This window comes from Semicossyphus pulcher, unplaced genomic scaffold (assembly GCF_022749685.1).
Source record: "Semicossyphus pulcher isolate SPU_LCO1_2020_fin unplaced genomic scaffold, fSemPul1.0.p SCAF_21, whole genome shotgun sequence".
In the NCBI taxonomy this organism is placed as follows: domain Eukaryota; kingdom Metazoa; phylum Chordata; class Actinopteri; order Labriformes; family Labridae; genus Semicossyphus; species Semicossyphus pulcher.
Window position 1 is genome coordinate 8,334,474 of NW_027211695.1, and position 13,358 is coordinate 8,347,831.

Genomic DNA, 13,358 nt, shown 5'->3' on the forward strand with positions numbered 1-13,358 from the left:
GCCACAGACGGCCGCAGCAATGTCAGCTGTACAACACTGACTGACTGTCTTTTAATTGACACACTTTTCTTTTGCAGGCCGCTTTCCAGAAGCTCGTAAAAAAAAGCCATCATCTTTAAGATAGCAGGAAATAAAGTTAAAATTCGTTAGCCGCAAAGTGAGCAGAAGTGCTTTTGTCCTTCTTTGAAACATCAGACATGAGCTTCCCTTTAATGTTATGCAGATTTGAATAACTGAGGCGTCTTCTTTAAGAGCTCCTCGCCCTTTTTGTGCGTTTGCTCACCAGACCATTGCTGATATTTATGCTGAGTCAGACCTATCTGATTCCAGGACGGCAAGGTCAGATGTTATTTTTAAAAAACATACATCTGCATTCAACCTTTTTTGTCCTTTAGTTGAGTATATAAAGATTTGATGGATGGTTGCGTGCACTTTTTCGCCTCGTGAAGTGACTTGAAGAAGCCAATAGAGGGAGGTGTGGTATAACGCAGAGCTCAGTCTCTCTATGACTTAATGCTGATGCTTCAAACCAAGTGGGACCCGACCGTTATTCAGCAGTGTTGAGTCAATAAGGCATTGGTTTTCTCTTCAAATAACCGCCCACTAATGATAACTTAATGGCCCAGACTTGCAAATAAACCTACAGACTTTTAATGTGAAACATGTCCTGCAGTAGTCTCTTAAATATGAGGTAGTTGTCTTAAACATGTGTGCAGCCCTGAACACAAGGAAAAGCCATCAGATAAATTATTGTCTGCAGTGCTTCTCCTCTTCATATTTTATTAGGTACCAAAGATACCCAGAGGACAATGCAAATAAAACATCTGGATTATCAATGCACTGCAAAAAGCCTGATGCAAAAGGACAATGCTGACATTACTTCCTGGATTATCACTGATGTCTCCACGGTGTGAAGATTAGCTTATTCTGAACACTTCTAATTGACATTTTAAAGAACCAGAGGCTTAATCACCTTGCTAAAGTGATACTCAGGGATAATGAGTCCATAAAGCCGGATGAATTACTGATTTAAATGGCGATTACACTGACAAGAAGTGAGACAGAAGTTAAATTCAAGATAATTAAAGCCACACTGACACGCTCAAGTCACCCACCTTGGTTCCTGGGAGTCCGGGAAGCCCTGGCTCTCCCTGGGGGCCGAGGAATCCGGGTTCACCCTGGAACAAAAATGCAAGTATAACTAATTTTTCCAAAAGGGGAATTTTAGCGTGGCATTAGCGACACTTGCTGCTAAACACATACACAAGATGCATGGCCCAACACATTCACGACGACATGCATGCTCGTACTGCTTGCACACTTTTACATGCTGAAACACACACACACACACACACACACACACACACACACACACACACACACACACACACACACACACACACACACAATCATCATTTATCCTTACTGTGTGTTCTCACATACATTAATGTTAGAAAACCAGCTTGCACTTATACTTTGAGGAATCGGCTTCCAGTGTGACGCATGATGCTTGATTTTATATAACATTTCATTGAGAAAAAACTTAAAGGGGGGGTATTATGATAATTCCAAGCTTCATATTTCACTCTGTGATACCTGTGGAGTAGCTTAGCATAATTCACAGTGAAAAAAACTCATCATTTTTCTCACACTGGTGCTCTGTGCAGGCCCTCATACAGCCTCTGCCTGAAAGAAACCCCGCCCCTACAAGCCCGCTTTCTTCTGATTGGCCAGCTCTCAGAAGCCTGCTGAGTGTCACGCCTCCTACCCTGTGGCCGATGTAACAGAGTTGTCTGGAACGAGTAAACTTCACTCTTTCGATTTGAAATTAACGTCTGCTGCTCTTGTCCTTGAACTGTGCCAGGGGCAGGAAGTTGTGCTGTGTCTTGAGCAGATGCCCAAATATAGAGTTCCTCTACTTTGTGACATCACAAAGTGAAGCCCGTCTGAAAGCTGCCGTTCACAGCAGAGACTTTTTTCGCAGGGGATTACTCCAACATGCTTTTACCTACAGATTTGAAACTTCACCCACGTTTTGTATGGACATCCAACATTGTAACATATATGTCTCAAAATGTGAAACAGCATAATACCCCCTCTTTAATCGTAATGTATGAGACCATCTGCACCCTCAGTTTCCACCTACAGCAGTTTCGGCCCCCTGGAAGCCTTTGGAGGTAACGGGCACTTACTTCTTACACTTTGATCGGATAAACAGCCAAGAAATGCGGAGCAGTATATAGTGCAAGCCGAGCTCTTAACTCACGAGTGCTATGTCAGCAAAATATTGTTAGAATCCATCAAGCATTCAGGCCTCTTAAGTAGGAACAGGAGTATATAAAATATAAAATGAAAGATTTTTTTTTTTACATGGCCAGCACATTACAAGCACACAAAAAGAGAACAAAACCAAAGCAGTGTTTCATCATGCCTGCGTGAGCATTCCTTGCATTCACATGTTAGATTTCAAGCTAATGATCTTGGGAAATGTGCCTTTTGTGCCTTTAGTTTCACCATCTGCTCTTTGATTTTTAAGCTACAGCATATTCCAAATATCAAGTTCAAATCTTACTTCCTGTCCTACAGAAGCTGTGTTTTTGACACATTTTTGCTCCGACTCTCTTGATGCCACTTCCAGGAAGTAGATCGATGTTGTTGCCAGGGATTCCAATCATTAATTCATAAACCTCTACACTATTCACAAACCCTAATGAGGCACTTTTCTTGCTGATTTCTGCCTCGTGAAGATCAAAAGCTTCAACTACTCGGCCTCAGTTTGCCTGAGCTCCTTCTTTTTCCTTGCACTGACTGCACAGGTATTACTCTGCCTCTGCCACTCACGCAGATGGAGCTAGGTACAAATCCCACACAGCAGGATGAAGCGAGGTTATGAGACCTTAATGTGTCATGCATGAGGCATGACGGTAGGTCGGCTGAGTTTTGCTGTGAGCTCTGCTACAGGCGGGCTGAAGGGGATGGACAGGGACAACAGCGGGGGGATGACTGGGGATAAAAACAGCAAAGCATTTACCTTTATCCCTGGGAGTCCAGGCAGCCCTGGAAGTCCTGGCTCTCCCTACACAGGAAGAGTGTGACACGTTACAGCCAAGCCAAGCTAAGCTGAGTCAAGCCTCATTTGGAGGCTCTTTGGGGTTCTAGTAGCTCTACGCTTTATTTTCTATTTGTGTTTCCTCTGGCTATCAAGCTGCTGTGACTCTAAAAGAGTGTCTTGCCGCACATTAGTGTATGATGACTCTCATTTGCTTGCAGTAAGCGCTAGCAGAAGGTTCTGCACATGCACTTTCAAACCAACTCATGCAGCCGTGGCTTGACAGCGTGATTAGTGCTTGTTATAACACTCAACCCTTCACAAAGTGCAATGGCGTTTTATTCTTATGATTTTATTGGTTTGGGCAGGTGTGAAAAGTTCTGGTTTCTGGAGGGAAAAACCGTCAGAGGCTTTGGATTAAAGCTGCAAAAGCTGCCGTGGCTTCAAGGTCGTTAGAGTTTGGCAGTGCTGGGAGTCGAGAGTTGGCCTATTTCTCCGTTACCAAGGTCGGGTCATTGTCAAGTTGAGAACTCCAGATTCCCATTACATGCAAGTTTGAGTAACGCACGGTCGTTTGATTCAACAGTGGAAAAAATCAGAGGTCGAGTCCCCTGAGACGCCTCTGCGAGACTTTCAAAACAAAATTTCAGACTCTGGATAATTTAACGCTCTATTAAGACCATTGTATTTATGGCATATAAAAAGAAGTGATTAGCGCCACACGAGAATGATCAACTGTAATGGCACTTGGGGGATCTGAGAGAGGGCTGTAAAGTTCCATTGTGGCTAATGAAAGCATTGTAAAACTAATGAATAAAGGTCTTTCTTCAGGACTGCTACTTCAACACTTGAACCTCGTCCAATGGTAACGTCACATGGGGAACAGCGAATCAATCTTGTGATTGCCGTTTTCAGGAGAAATACAATTTTCAAATGTGTCAGCACAAGCAGATTTGCTGTTAAATTACAGATCAGATTAAGCAGTCAAAAAATTAGTTGGGCCACGACTGTTTTCTTTGCAGCACAGCACAAGAAAGACATTTGCTAAAGCTCTTGTGTCTGTCCAAACACAGCAAAGAGGGGGAAAATTAATGGGGTGCGACATTTGGGATTAAAAAGTATAATTAGACGGCGCACTGGTGCAATCTTAGCAGCCGTCTGGTCATGGGACAAGTAATGGCTTTTATTTTGCAGTAGCTCTTCATCCGCTGCATGCTTTTTTTTGTATTAGTTTCTTATCAGCGACTGTTTCCGCAACAATATTCTTCTGATTTCCTTTTGTTGGCTTGTCAAACTCTAGAATAAAGCTAGCTGGGAAAGAGAGGTTACACAGGCAAACATTACTTCAGCAACAAAAAAGTGTGTAGTTGGACTCCTGCAAAGGAAATTAATGGGATGACCTGGTGGGTTCGACTCTGCAGAGTACAACTCGCAATAAAAAGGAGCCAAAATACATCCCAAAGACTCTATCCAGAGGTGTTAGTTTGATTCCTGGGACCCTTACACTGGCTCATATCAAGTGTCGAGCCAAAGTAAATGTAAAATAAGTCGGGGCACTGTGATGTAATGAAGTTTGGGTTGAAGAGTCAGGTTCTGCTCAGCGAGCTCCCCACGTACAACCATCCTTATTTGATTTCTAACTGTGAGTCTGGAATGCTGGTATCCAAATGTGAACTATTTCAGAATAAAGCTTCTTTTTACAGTCAGAATAGTTCAGCTTGTTTAGCATGGAGCATTATGAGCCTAACATACACTTCATATGTAAACTGTTTTCATGTATTAACTACTCTGGCATCTATCTTCCACTTGTCAAATATGTAGCAAAGTGCAATTATTACCTTGTGTCCACTTCGTCCAGGCTCTCCGGGTTCGCCCTGAAATACAAAGAGATTTATTATTAACCAGAGATGTGGACTTGAGACATGGTAACTTGGACTCGAGTCACTGTTTTGATGACTTGCAACTTGACTTGACAAAAAACAGTTACATGATTGTCATGATTGGTTAACTGGCTGTCAGTTAAACTCCTTGCTATGGCAACAGGCAACATCAAAGCCCCCAGCTACCTGATGTTTTTTCCCCAAAGAGAAGCCTCATCACTCGTACTCATTATGACTCAATACAGTCTCAGACCAGACCATCATCATGGCTGAGTCTGTGCCAAGATAATACAGATACAATTCATTGTCACATGTACTTTTTGAACAGGATATATAAATTGGCCAATAATACCATTATTAGACGGGCTACTAATACCTTGTCTTTTCTCTTTATAAAGACCGGATACTACAGGTAAGAGTGCTGTATCTTGGGTGGAAAAAAAGCGACTTGATTTGGGACTTAACTTGCCATAACTAAGGACTCGACTTGACTTGACATAACCTGTGACTTAACTTGACTTGCTCAAGAAAAAATGACTCGAGACTTGCCTGAGACTTGGACCAAATGACTTGCGACTTACTTGGGACTTGAGCAAAGATGTCACAACACTGTTATTAACTGCTTCACTTCTGGATCAGGTTTAATTGTATATTCTTCAATCCCTTAACCTACTAGCTTTGAGCGGTACGTTTTTAAGTTCTTGGAACTACTAGCTAGTTTCACTCGCTTAACCTAACTGACGTTATTTGGTCATTCAGGCTAACGTTACTGGCAAAATTAATTGTAAATTGAGGTATATCAAGTTTGGTTTGATGTATTTTAACAAAAGTTAACATCATCAAACAGATTTTAGATCAAGTATCGGTTAAGATATGCCACCCAAAGTACACTTACTCCTTCTAAATGTGTCAAAAATTAGCACGCTAACGTTACATGTCTGTGAAGGTTCTCAGTCATTCAGGTCATGGTAATTCTAAACTTAGTCCAAAAGGAAACTGGACTTGGTTGAAATTCTTGAAGGTTTTTGAATTAAGCTTAGAAGCTAACATTACCAGTGGAGTTGGTTTAGTAAGCCAGGTTAGCAGTTACACAGGAAGTGTTATGTTCATGATTATTAACGGCTTATCTCCTTGTACGGAGTCGTTTCTGTAGTGTTATTTGGTTAAACATAAATCTCCACTTAGTAAGTTAATTTAAACAAACAGCTGGTCCAACCAACTCCTAATACTGACCAAGAAAACCCTTAAGCGTTAACTTAGCTCTTACCTTGATGCCTGCTGCAGAGGAGCCTGCATCTCCCTGAGGAGAAGGTAAAAAAGACAATAATTAGAAATGTGCAACATGGCGAAAAGAGGTTTATACAAGACACAATGGGCCTTTGGTCACAAAAAGAATGACCATTACTGTGCAATCGCAGCTATTTTTACAAGACAATGCAGGTTATTATTTCACAACTGCTGCATTTACTGAGTTTTGCAGGAAAGTCCAATTAGAAAGACGATTGTCTGCTTTTCTAAGCAGTGTTCAGATTGAATGTACCTTCCCACCAAAGTTTGAGACAGCATTTTTCATAACTACAGCGCTGGGAATTATTTCATTGTTTTTACACTGTCAGACTGCAGCTGCATAGAGGTGCTGACATTAAATCTTCACTGTATAGAAGAAACAGTATAGGGGGTAAAGGGCCTTGATAGATATACAATGTAAAACCATTTTTTTTAATTGTATGTCTTTACATTAAGTATTGAAGTAACCCCGACATCCAATACCCGGGCCCTTTCCTATGCTCTGCATTACTTCTGCAGTGTACAGTAAAAACATACATAAAACAAGGGGCCAATAAGCATAATTATGGGCGGTTGGTGGGAAAAGGGAGCGCGGGGAAGGAGTCTGCGTCTTTAGCTCTGGTGTGGATGCTGTGGTTTGACTACACATACGCCTCACGCTCAGAAGTTGCTGAAGGAATGCTTCTCGCCCTCAGCTTTTTATGGGAGTCATTACGACGCGTAGCACACAAGGCACGTTTAATTGCCGCGTTTTATTTTTTTTGCTGACAATAAACTGTGTTACTGTTTACAGCTGGGATTTGTTGCATTCTAAAGGGGGGGCTCTGTCCCTATCTTAAAACGTATCATTTTTATAGGAGCTTTTTCTTCGTGTGTTTTATTGAGGTTCTAAGAGGAAGAACTTTTACAGTAAGCTGCGTAAACAGGCCCTTCATTTTACATACTGGCATGCGAATGAACGACTTTTACATGATTTAGATGATAAAACAAAAATGCTTTTGGGCAAATACTTTAGAAGCAACATTTATGTCAAGTACAAAAACATGATACTTGAAACAGAGGCCTTGATTGAATAATTGTCTCAACAAAACTCACATCAAAGTCAGAGCCCGTTTACACCTGTTGCTTTCTGGCAGCAGTGAAAACACAAGAATGCATCACGTCTGTACTTCATTGTAACATCTTATATAAGAGAGATCTCACCTTGTTAAACTCATAATCAAGCTTTGGATTACATGGAAGCATGATTAGCTTTTTTCCCATTATTAAACTCAGCAGGGGGACAGCATAAGAAGCTAATTTAGTGAAAAATAAGAATTTACAGCACGGTTCCCACACTTTTAATCAAAAGTCCACCATGACCCATGTGAAGACAAATGTCAGCGGATGCCACACAAGCAATTAACACCTCACTCTCCTGCTGTTCAACTGACAAACCCCACCGACGTCTCTCTCAAGTATCACCAGGCCCGAGAAGCAAGTGAGAGTTTTCACAAATGAAGTGGTGCGAGATGGAAAAAGTGGCGGAGTTGGGAGGTGAGCTGAGGTGTGGCACCGAGTGCTGAAAAGTCCCAATTGGGCCAATTACCATGGCGAGGCCACAGCCTGTGATTCAACCACAGAGCAGAGCGGGACGGAGAGCCACCACAACTCCACTTCATTACAGCCACCCGCCGCATATTGCCATTTAAAGATAATAGCATGAGGATCTCATCATGTATACTTAGTAAATCAGGCTATTTTCCAGCTGTTTGCTTAGTGAGAGCCAATGAGACGGGGTGGATTAATCAGCCGAGACAGAGTTGTGACAAATGTAACCATTAAATGTCACCGCAGCCCTCAAAACATGACTCCTATTTCATATTACGGTCATTAGCAAAGATGACCGAATTTAGCGGCCTCAGCTGAATAGCAACCTCCGTCATCGAGTCAGAATATACTGTGTGAGGCAATACAGATTATGATTGGCTCCAAGGGCAGAAAGGCCCTGCCAACAGCTGAAACACGGCCAGTTCACAAGAGCTTGGACCGGATCTCAGGATTCAGAAATTATACCAACCACTGTGCCACACCGGGCCGAGCCAAGCGCTCACAGCCCGGTGGTTCCCAACTCGAGGGTTTACTCGGGTTTGTTTTCTTTCTCAACCTTTAAAGAACGTTTCTGTATCTAAGGTCGGACTTTTTCAACAGGAAGACTCGCTGTTCATTTCACAGCTAGTTAAATACTTAAGCAAAAAGCATCAGAGGTAAATGGTTCGGAACGAAAGCTTTTAACTGCAGTAATGATTTGATTTAAATGAGGCTGGAGATGGACATGCAGGGGCTGCTGGAAACCCTGATGACGGCGTGTAATGTGTTTCTTAAATTTACACTATAAACATCGGTGGAATGTAATAGAGTACTTTTACCTAAATACTGAACTTAACTACTATTATAAAAGAAGTGTAACTTGCGACGCTAACCCTAACCCTCCACATTAATTTCATGGCTTAAACTACTTGTGACACATCAGATCAAGATTCTTCACGAAAAATCTCACATGAAACAGAGCCAAAAAGGTCCAATATAATAATGTAGGACCTCAGTTGAGTGCAAATTCTTAAAGCCTCTCTAAAGCTCACTAATCAATACATATATCTTGTGTTTTCAAGCCGTTCAAAAGAACTGTTGCCGTTTTCCGGAGGGTTACGTGCCAGACTGTTTCCTGGCCAGGGCCAGTGGCCAGGAATCCAGTGAAGCTACTGGTGCCAGCCAAGAAATAGTTGGGCACATCACCACCAGTAAAATGGCAAACTGTAATTTTTTACTGTCCAGTTTATGTGCAGATAAAACAAACAAGATACAGTGGGTTAAAAAACAAGCTGTAGACATGCTTGAGGGGGCATTCTTTCGGTGCAGGTTTTCCTGCCGTTTTCTTTTATGCTAAGATACGCTAACTTGGCACCTTATGCTAAGCTAAGCTAACATGCCCTATAGCTTCATATTTTCCATAGTTATGATATTGGTATCAATCTTCTCATCTAACTGTCGGCAAGAAAGCAATTATGAATATTTCTTCGAATGATGATCTGCGTCTTTAAACAATTTTTGAGTTAATCCGACGATATAAGACCAACTGACAAATGAGGACTTTGGGTTCGCTGCGAGTCCGGTGTCCCAAAGGTTCATAACTAAAAAGCAGTTACATTACATATCGTGAATAGTACTTTGAGTTCCCGATTGATATTTGTGTTCAAGAGAGTAATTGATGCTGTCTTTTAGGATGTGGGTTTTGAATGTGTGCATTTAAAGAGTGTATCTGTCTTGCCATTCCATCTCTCACACACTCAACACATCCCCCGCAGTCAAAACAATCACCCTCGTATCAGACGAAGTCCCGTCTGACCGCTAGCGCTGCCATTCCCCCCCCCACCGTCTGCCATTCCCCGAGGTCTCTCCGCTCACCACACCGGAGCTTTCACTGCCTCACCTCTCACCTCGCGTTACCACACTTTCCCCGCAGTGCGTGCTGTTTATTGTTAACTTTGGCATCTTCAGCGTGGACGACTTAAGATGCTCTCCCCTCCCCTCCTCTGCCCACTCTACTCTCTGGTTTCCTCTTCCAACAGGAATTTCAGGGAACAGAAATTGATCTCTCGATGTATATGAGCATGCTTGAGACGTGTGAGACATATGTTAAACTCATCTAGACTAGAGTTATATATTGATTGAAAACCAATTATTCCTGCCATATGTGCGCTGTAAAAAAACACTCACTCCTTATATTGACAAGCTGACAAGATGAGGTAAGCCTAAGCATACTAATGTAAAATCCTCACTGGTTCCAGATCTTCACACTACTTCCTGTCTCTTTTTATTGTGTAATACACAGATATGATCTTGAAGAGCGAATGGCAGGTGACTGGCTACAGAAGTCTGAATTCCCTTGGTACTCAATTTCACTTTTTCTTCTGTACTCCTGCAGCCAAAATCCATTTTTTCACCTCTTTTACTACATTAAGGACGACCAGATCAAAGCGGCCCTCGAGCTGCAAAGTTTTATCGCCATCCGCTTTTTTTTCCACGACGATATCCTGCATCTGCTTCCCTCAGACGTTGTCTTTCTTGGCAGCCACGTTTGGCAGTCTTTTAAAAAACCGGAGTGCCCATAAAGTGCGAAGTTATCAAAGTTGTTCTCTGCTGAACAGCAATAAATTGGCAGCGACATTTTGAGTACACCGCTTCTACTCTCATTCTGGTTCTATCACTTGTGTTTTGTTTTTATACCTTACTCAGTATTTCAAGCGAAGAAGCACCTCCAGTGTTTTAAGAGTACAGTGTTTTGTTCTGTTTTCTGTTCTTAGCAACTGTGTTACAATTTCTGGCAACGTTAGGAGGAATCTTTATCTTTTCCCAGAAGTGTGAGCAGGTTTTTTTTTGCAAAGGCTGATGAGAAGCTGAGCAGACGTTTTCAAAGAACCTTTTATTCCAACCCTTAATAGTTTTGTTTCTGAAACATTTTACGATAAGTTGGAGGCCCAGTTGTTGTCATGAGGTCACCCAATACAAATAAAACAGCGTCCTATTTTCATGAAAGCTTCTTCTTCTGCAGCTTGACAAGTCCTGGAGAGGATGCATAATCTGCCTCTGGACAAATAACACAGCAAACAAAAGACTTTTGGACAGAAACATGAATCTATTACTTTTGCTCTGAACAATCTATCCAGCAGAGCTCCACTCCTGCCTTTTGTTGGAAATGGATCCCAACTTGACAAGCTGTCTTGATGATAAATGGTCCCAAATTAATGCAGGAGCCACCCGACCAGAAAATGTAGCGTCAGCATAGCGGAGCAATTAAGTGCACATTAAGAGTAAAGGATGAATCAAGTGCCAGGATGATTGCCGTCGTGCAGCCTTGACTACAGCTGATGGCACTTGACCTCTGCTTCTACACCTCCTCCTCCTCTCACATGGCTAACATTACCCTTTTTTTTATGTTTTCCGGCCACAGCCTGCTGTTTCTCTGTGCAACTTCTAAGACATAAAGAAAGAGAGTGAAAGGTAGAATTTACTCACCTTCTCTCCTATATCACCTTTCGTTCCATCTTCACCCATATCGCCCTACGATGAAATCACACAGGTTATTGATCGCAAGAATGTGTCAGTGCTGAAGAGTAATATCTTACAACATGATTGCCATATGGCTTAAACACACAGAACACGCAGTAGAACTTTATTTCTGTGATTCACTGCCTGTAAAATAGTGCAATGGATGGAGTACAGTGTAGCACAGTACCATTACTGTACATAATTCACTTTGGTCGCCAACTGAGTCATCACACATGGTTCAAATATTAATGATCTCAGGTGATGTAATGCACTCTGTGGGAAGTCTTATGGAGGCTCTAAACTCCTGGCATCAGCTGTGAAGAACTTAACGTCTAAATTCACAACTTTTACTTCTTAGCTGTATAAAGTAGACAAAATGTCAGGGTTAGGGTGTGGAGCGATGGATGGCAACGAGGGTTGGCTGGTTGGTTCAACGTTTTTGGCTCAGACTGATCTGTCATTACAAATATAGGGTGCATTGTCATTTAACTTTGTACAATCCCTTGCCTTTAACTCCAGTGCGACCATGAGGTTGACATTTGCTGTTAAGACTGAATACCCCGAAATGTTGTACATCAATTCATGGTTGCCTCATGATGAATAAAATAAAGTTGTTTATCCATTTACCGTTTTACATCAGATCATCATTCTTTATCGGAGTTGTCCTGGCAAAGAAAGTGCATGCTAATGCCACTCAGCTTTATATCTTTTTTAGCGCTAATATTAGCATGCTTACACATGAAAATATTGTGAAAATTATGAATAGTGTAGCTCTTAAAATCAGCATCTTAGCATTGTCATTGTATGCTAATAAGCTAACATTAGCATGCTCACACGCTAAACTATGGTGAAAATGGTAACCTTCTCATCAGCACCTTAACATTGTCAGTATAAGCTTTCTAATAAGCTAATATTATGCTAAAGCACCAAGAAAATGGTAATCATTGTACCTTCTTAACATTAGCATCGAAGCATAGTCAGTTTGAGCGTTCTAATAAGCTAACATTAGCCCGCTAACATGCTAAAGTATTGTGAAAATGGTAATATCCGACCTTCTGAACATCAGCATCTTAGCGTTGTCAGTGTCGGCATGCTATTAACGAGTTTAAAAATGGTAAACATTGTAACCGCTTAATATCAGCAATTTAGCAATGTCATTGTAAGCATGCTAATAAGCTAAACTATTGTGAAAATTGTAATTTCTGTACCCTCTTAATGCCAGCATCTTTGAATTATCATTGTAAGAAAGCTAAAAAGCTAATACTAGCATGCTCACACAGTTACTAGGTCAAAAATAGTAGACATTGTAACTGCTTACCATTAGCATCTTAGCAGGGTCATTTTAATCATGCTTTTAAGCTAATATTAGCATTCCTACATAATAAAACTAGCTTAAAATGGTTAACACTGAACCTGCCTAACAGCACCAGCTTGTTAGCATTTTAGCAATGTCATTCTAAGCATGTTAGCATTCTGGCATTAGCCTTAAACTCAATGCTCCTTTGAGCCTTGTGTAGAGTGTGGTTCGATACTTTTTTCTGCACTGCTAGAAATCCAATTGGTTTTATATGAAGAACATTACAACTTCAATATTCCTATTTTGAAGGTGAATAGGACATCCAAGAATTTTGAATAAAGGGTTGTGTCCTCAGAGGGAAAACATCCTCATAAAGTCAGAACCTCTAAAGGTTTTTATCATTTACAGGTCAGTGTTGTTTTCTTGAATTTGCCTGCTGACTCTTTGGTTAGCAACCAAAGCCAAAAACAACTATTTATGTTAACATATTTGGTTCCTTTAGAAATAAAATTTATAGTACTTTGGAGTAAATTTCAGGACTGTCTTTGGCAAGAAGCTGATCATTTCACTTTTGATAAATCCACATGATATATCAAGTAAATGATAGCCTTTTGGATTGTGAAACAGGTTAAAGTTGTGTCCTTTTGGAGAGTATTATAAAGGAACTTCAAGAAAATAGGGCTAACTGTAACAGGCACAATGCCTGATAAGTTCAAATGACTAGTAGAATGGGGTCAGGACTACAAAAATATACCCT

At 41.2% G+C, this 13,358-nt stretch overlaps 1 protein-coding gene across 1 annotated transcript in view; it reads right to left on the reverse strand.

Annotated features, from left to right (window-relative positions):
- Positions 1-13,358, reverse strand: part of LOC138600986 (collagen alpha-1(XXV) chain) — a 164,108-nt gene that overhangs the window by 19,781 nt on the left and 130,969 nt on the right. Inside the window, exons 14-18 of the mRNA XM_069672550.1 lie at positions 11,272-11,316; positions 6,197-6,229; positions 4,888-4,923; positions 3,032-3,076; positions 1,116-1,178 (exon numbers count right to left, since the gene is read on the reverse strand). Of these exons, the coding sequence (XP_069528651.1) occupies positions 1,116-1,178; positions 3,032-3,076; positions 4,888-4,923; positions 6,197-6,229; positions 11,272-11,316 (222 nt within the window). The remainder of the gene's footprint in view (positions 1-1,115; positions 1,179-3,031; positions 3,077-4,887; positions 4,924-6,196; positions 6,230-11,271; positions 11,317-13,358) is intronic.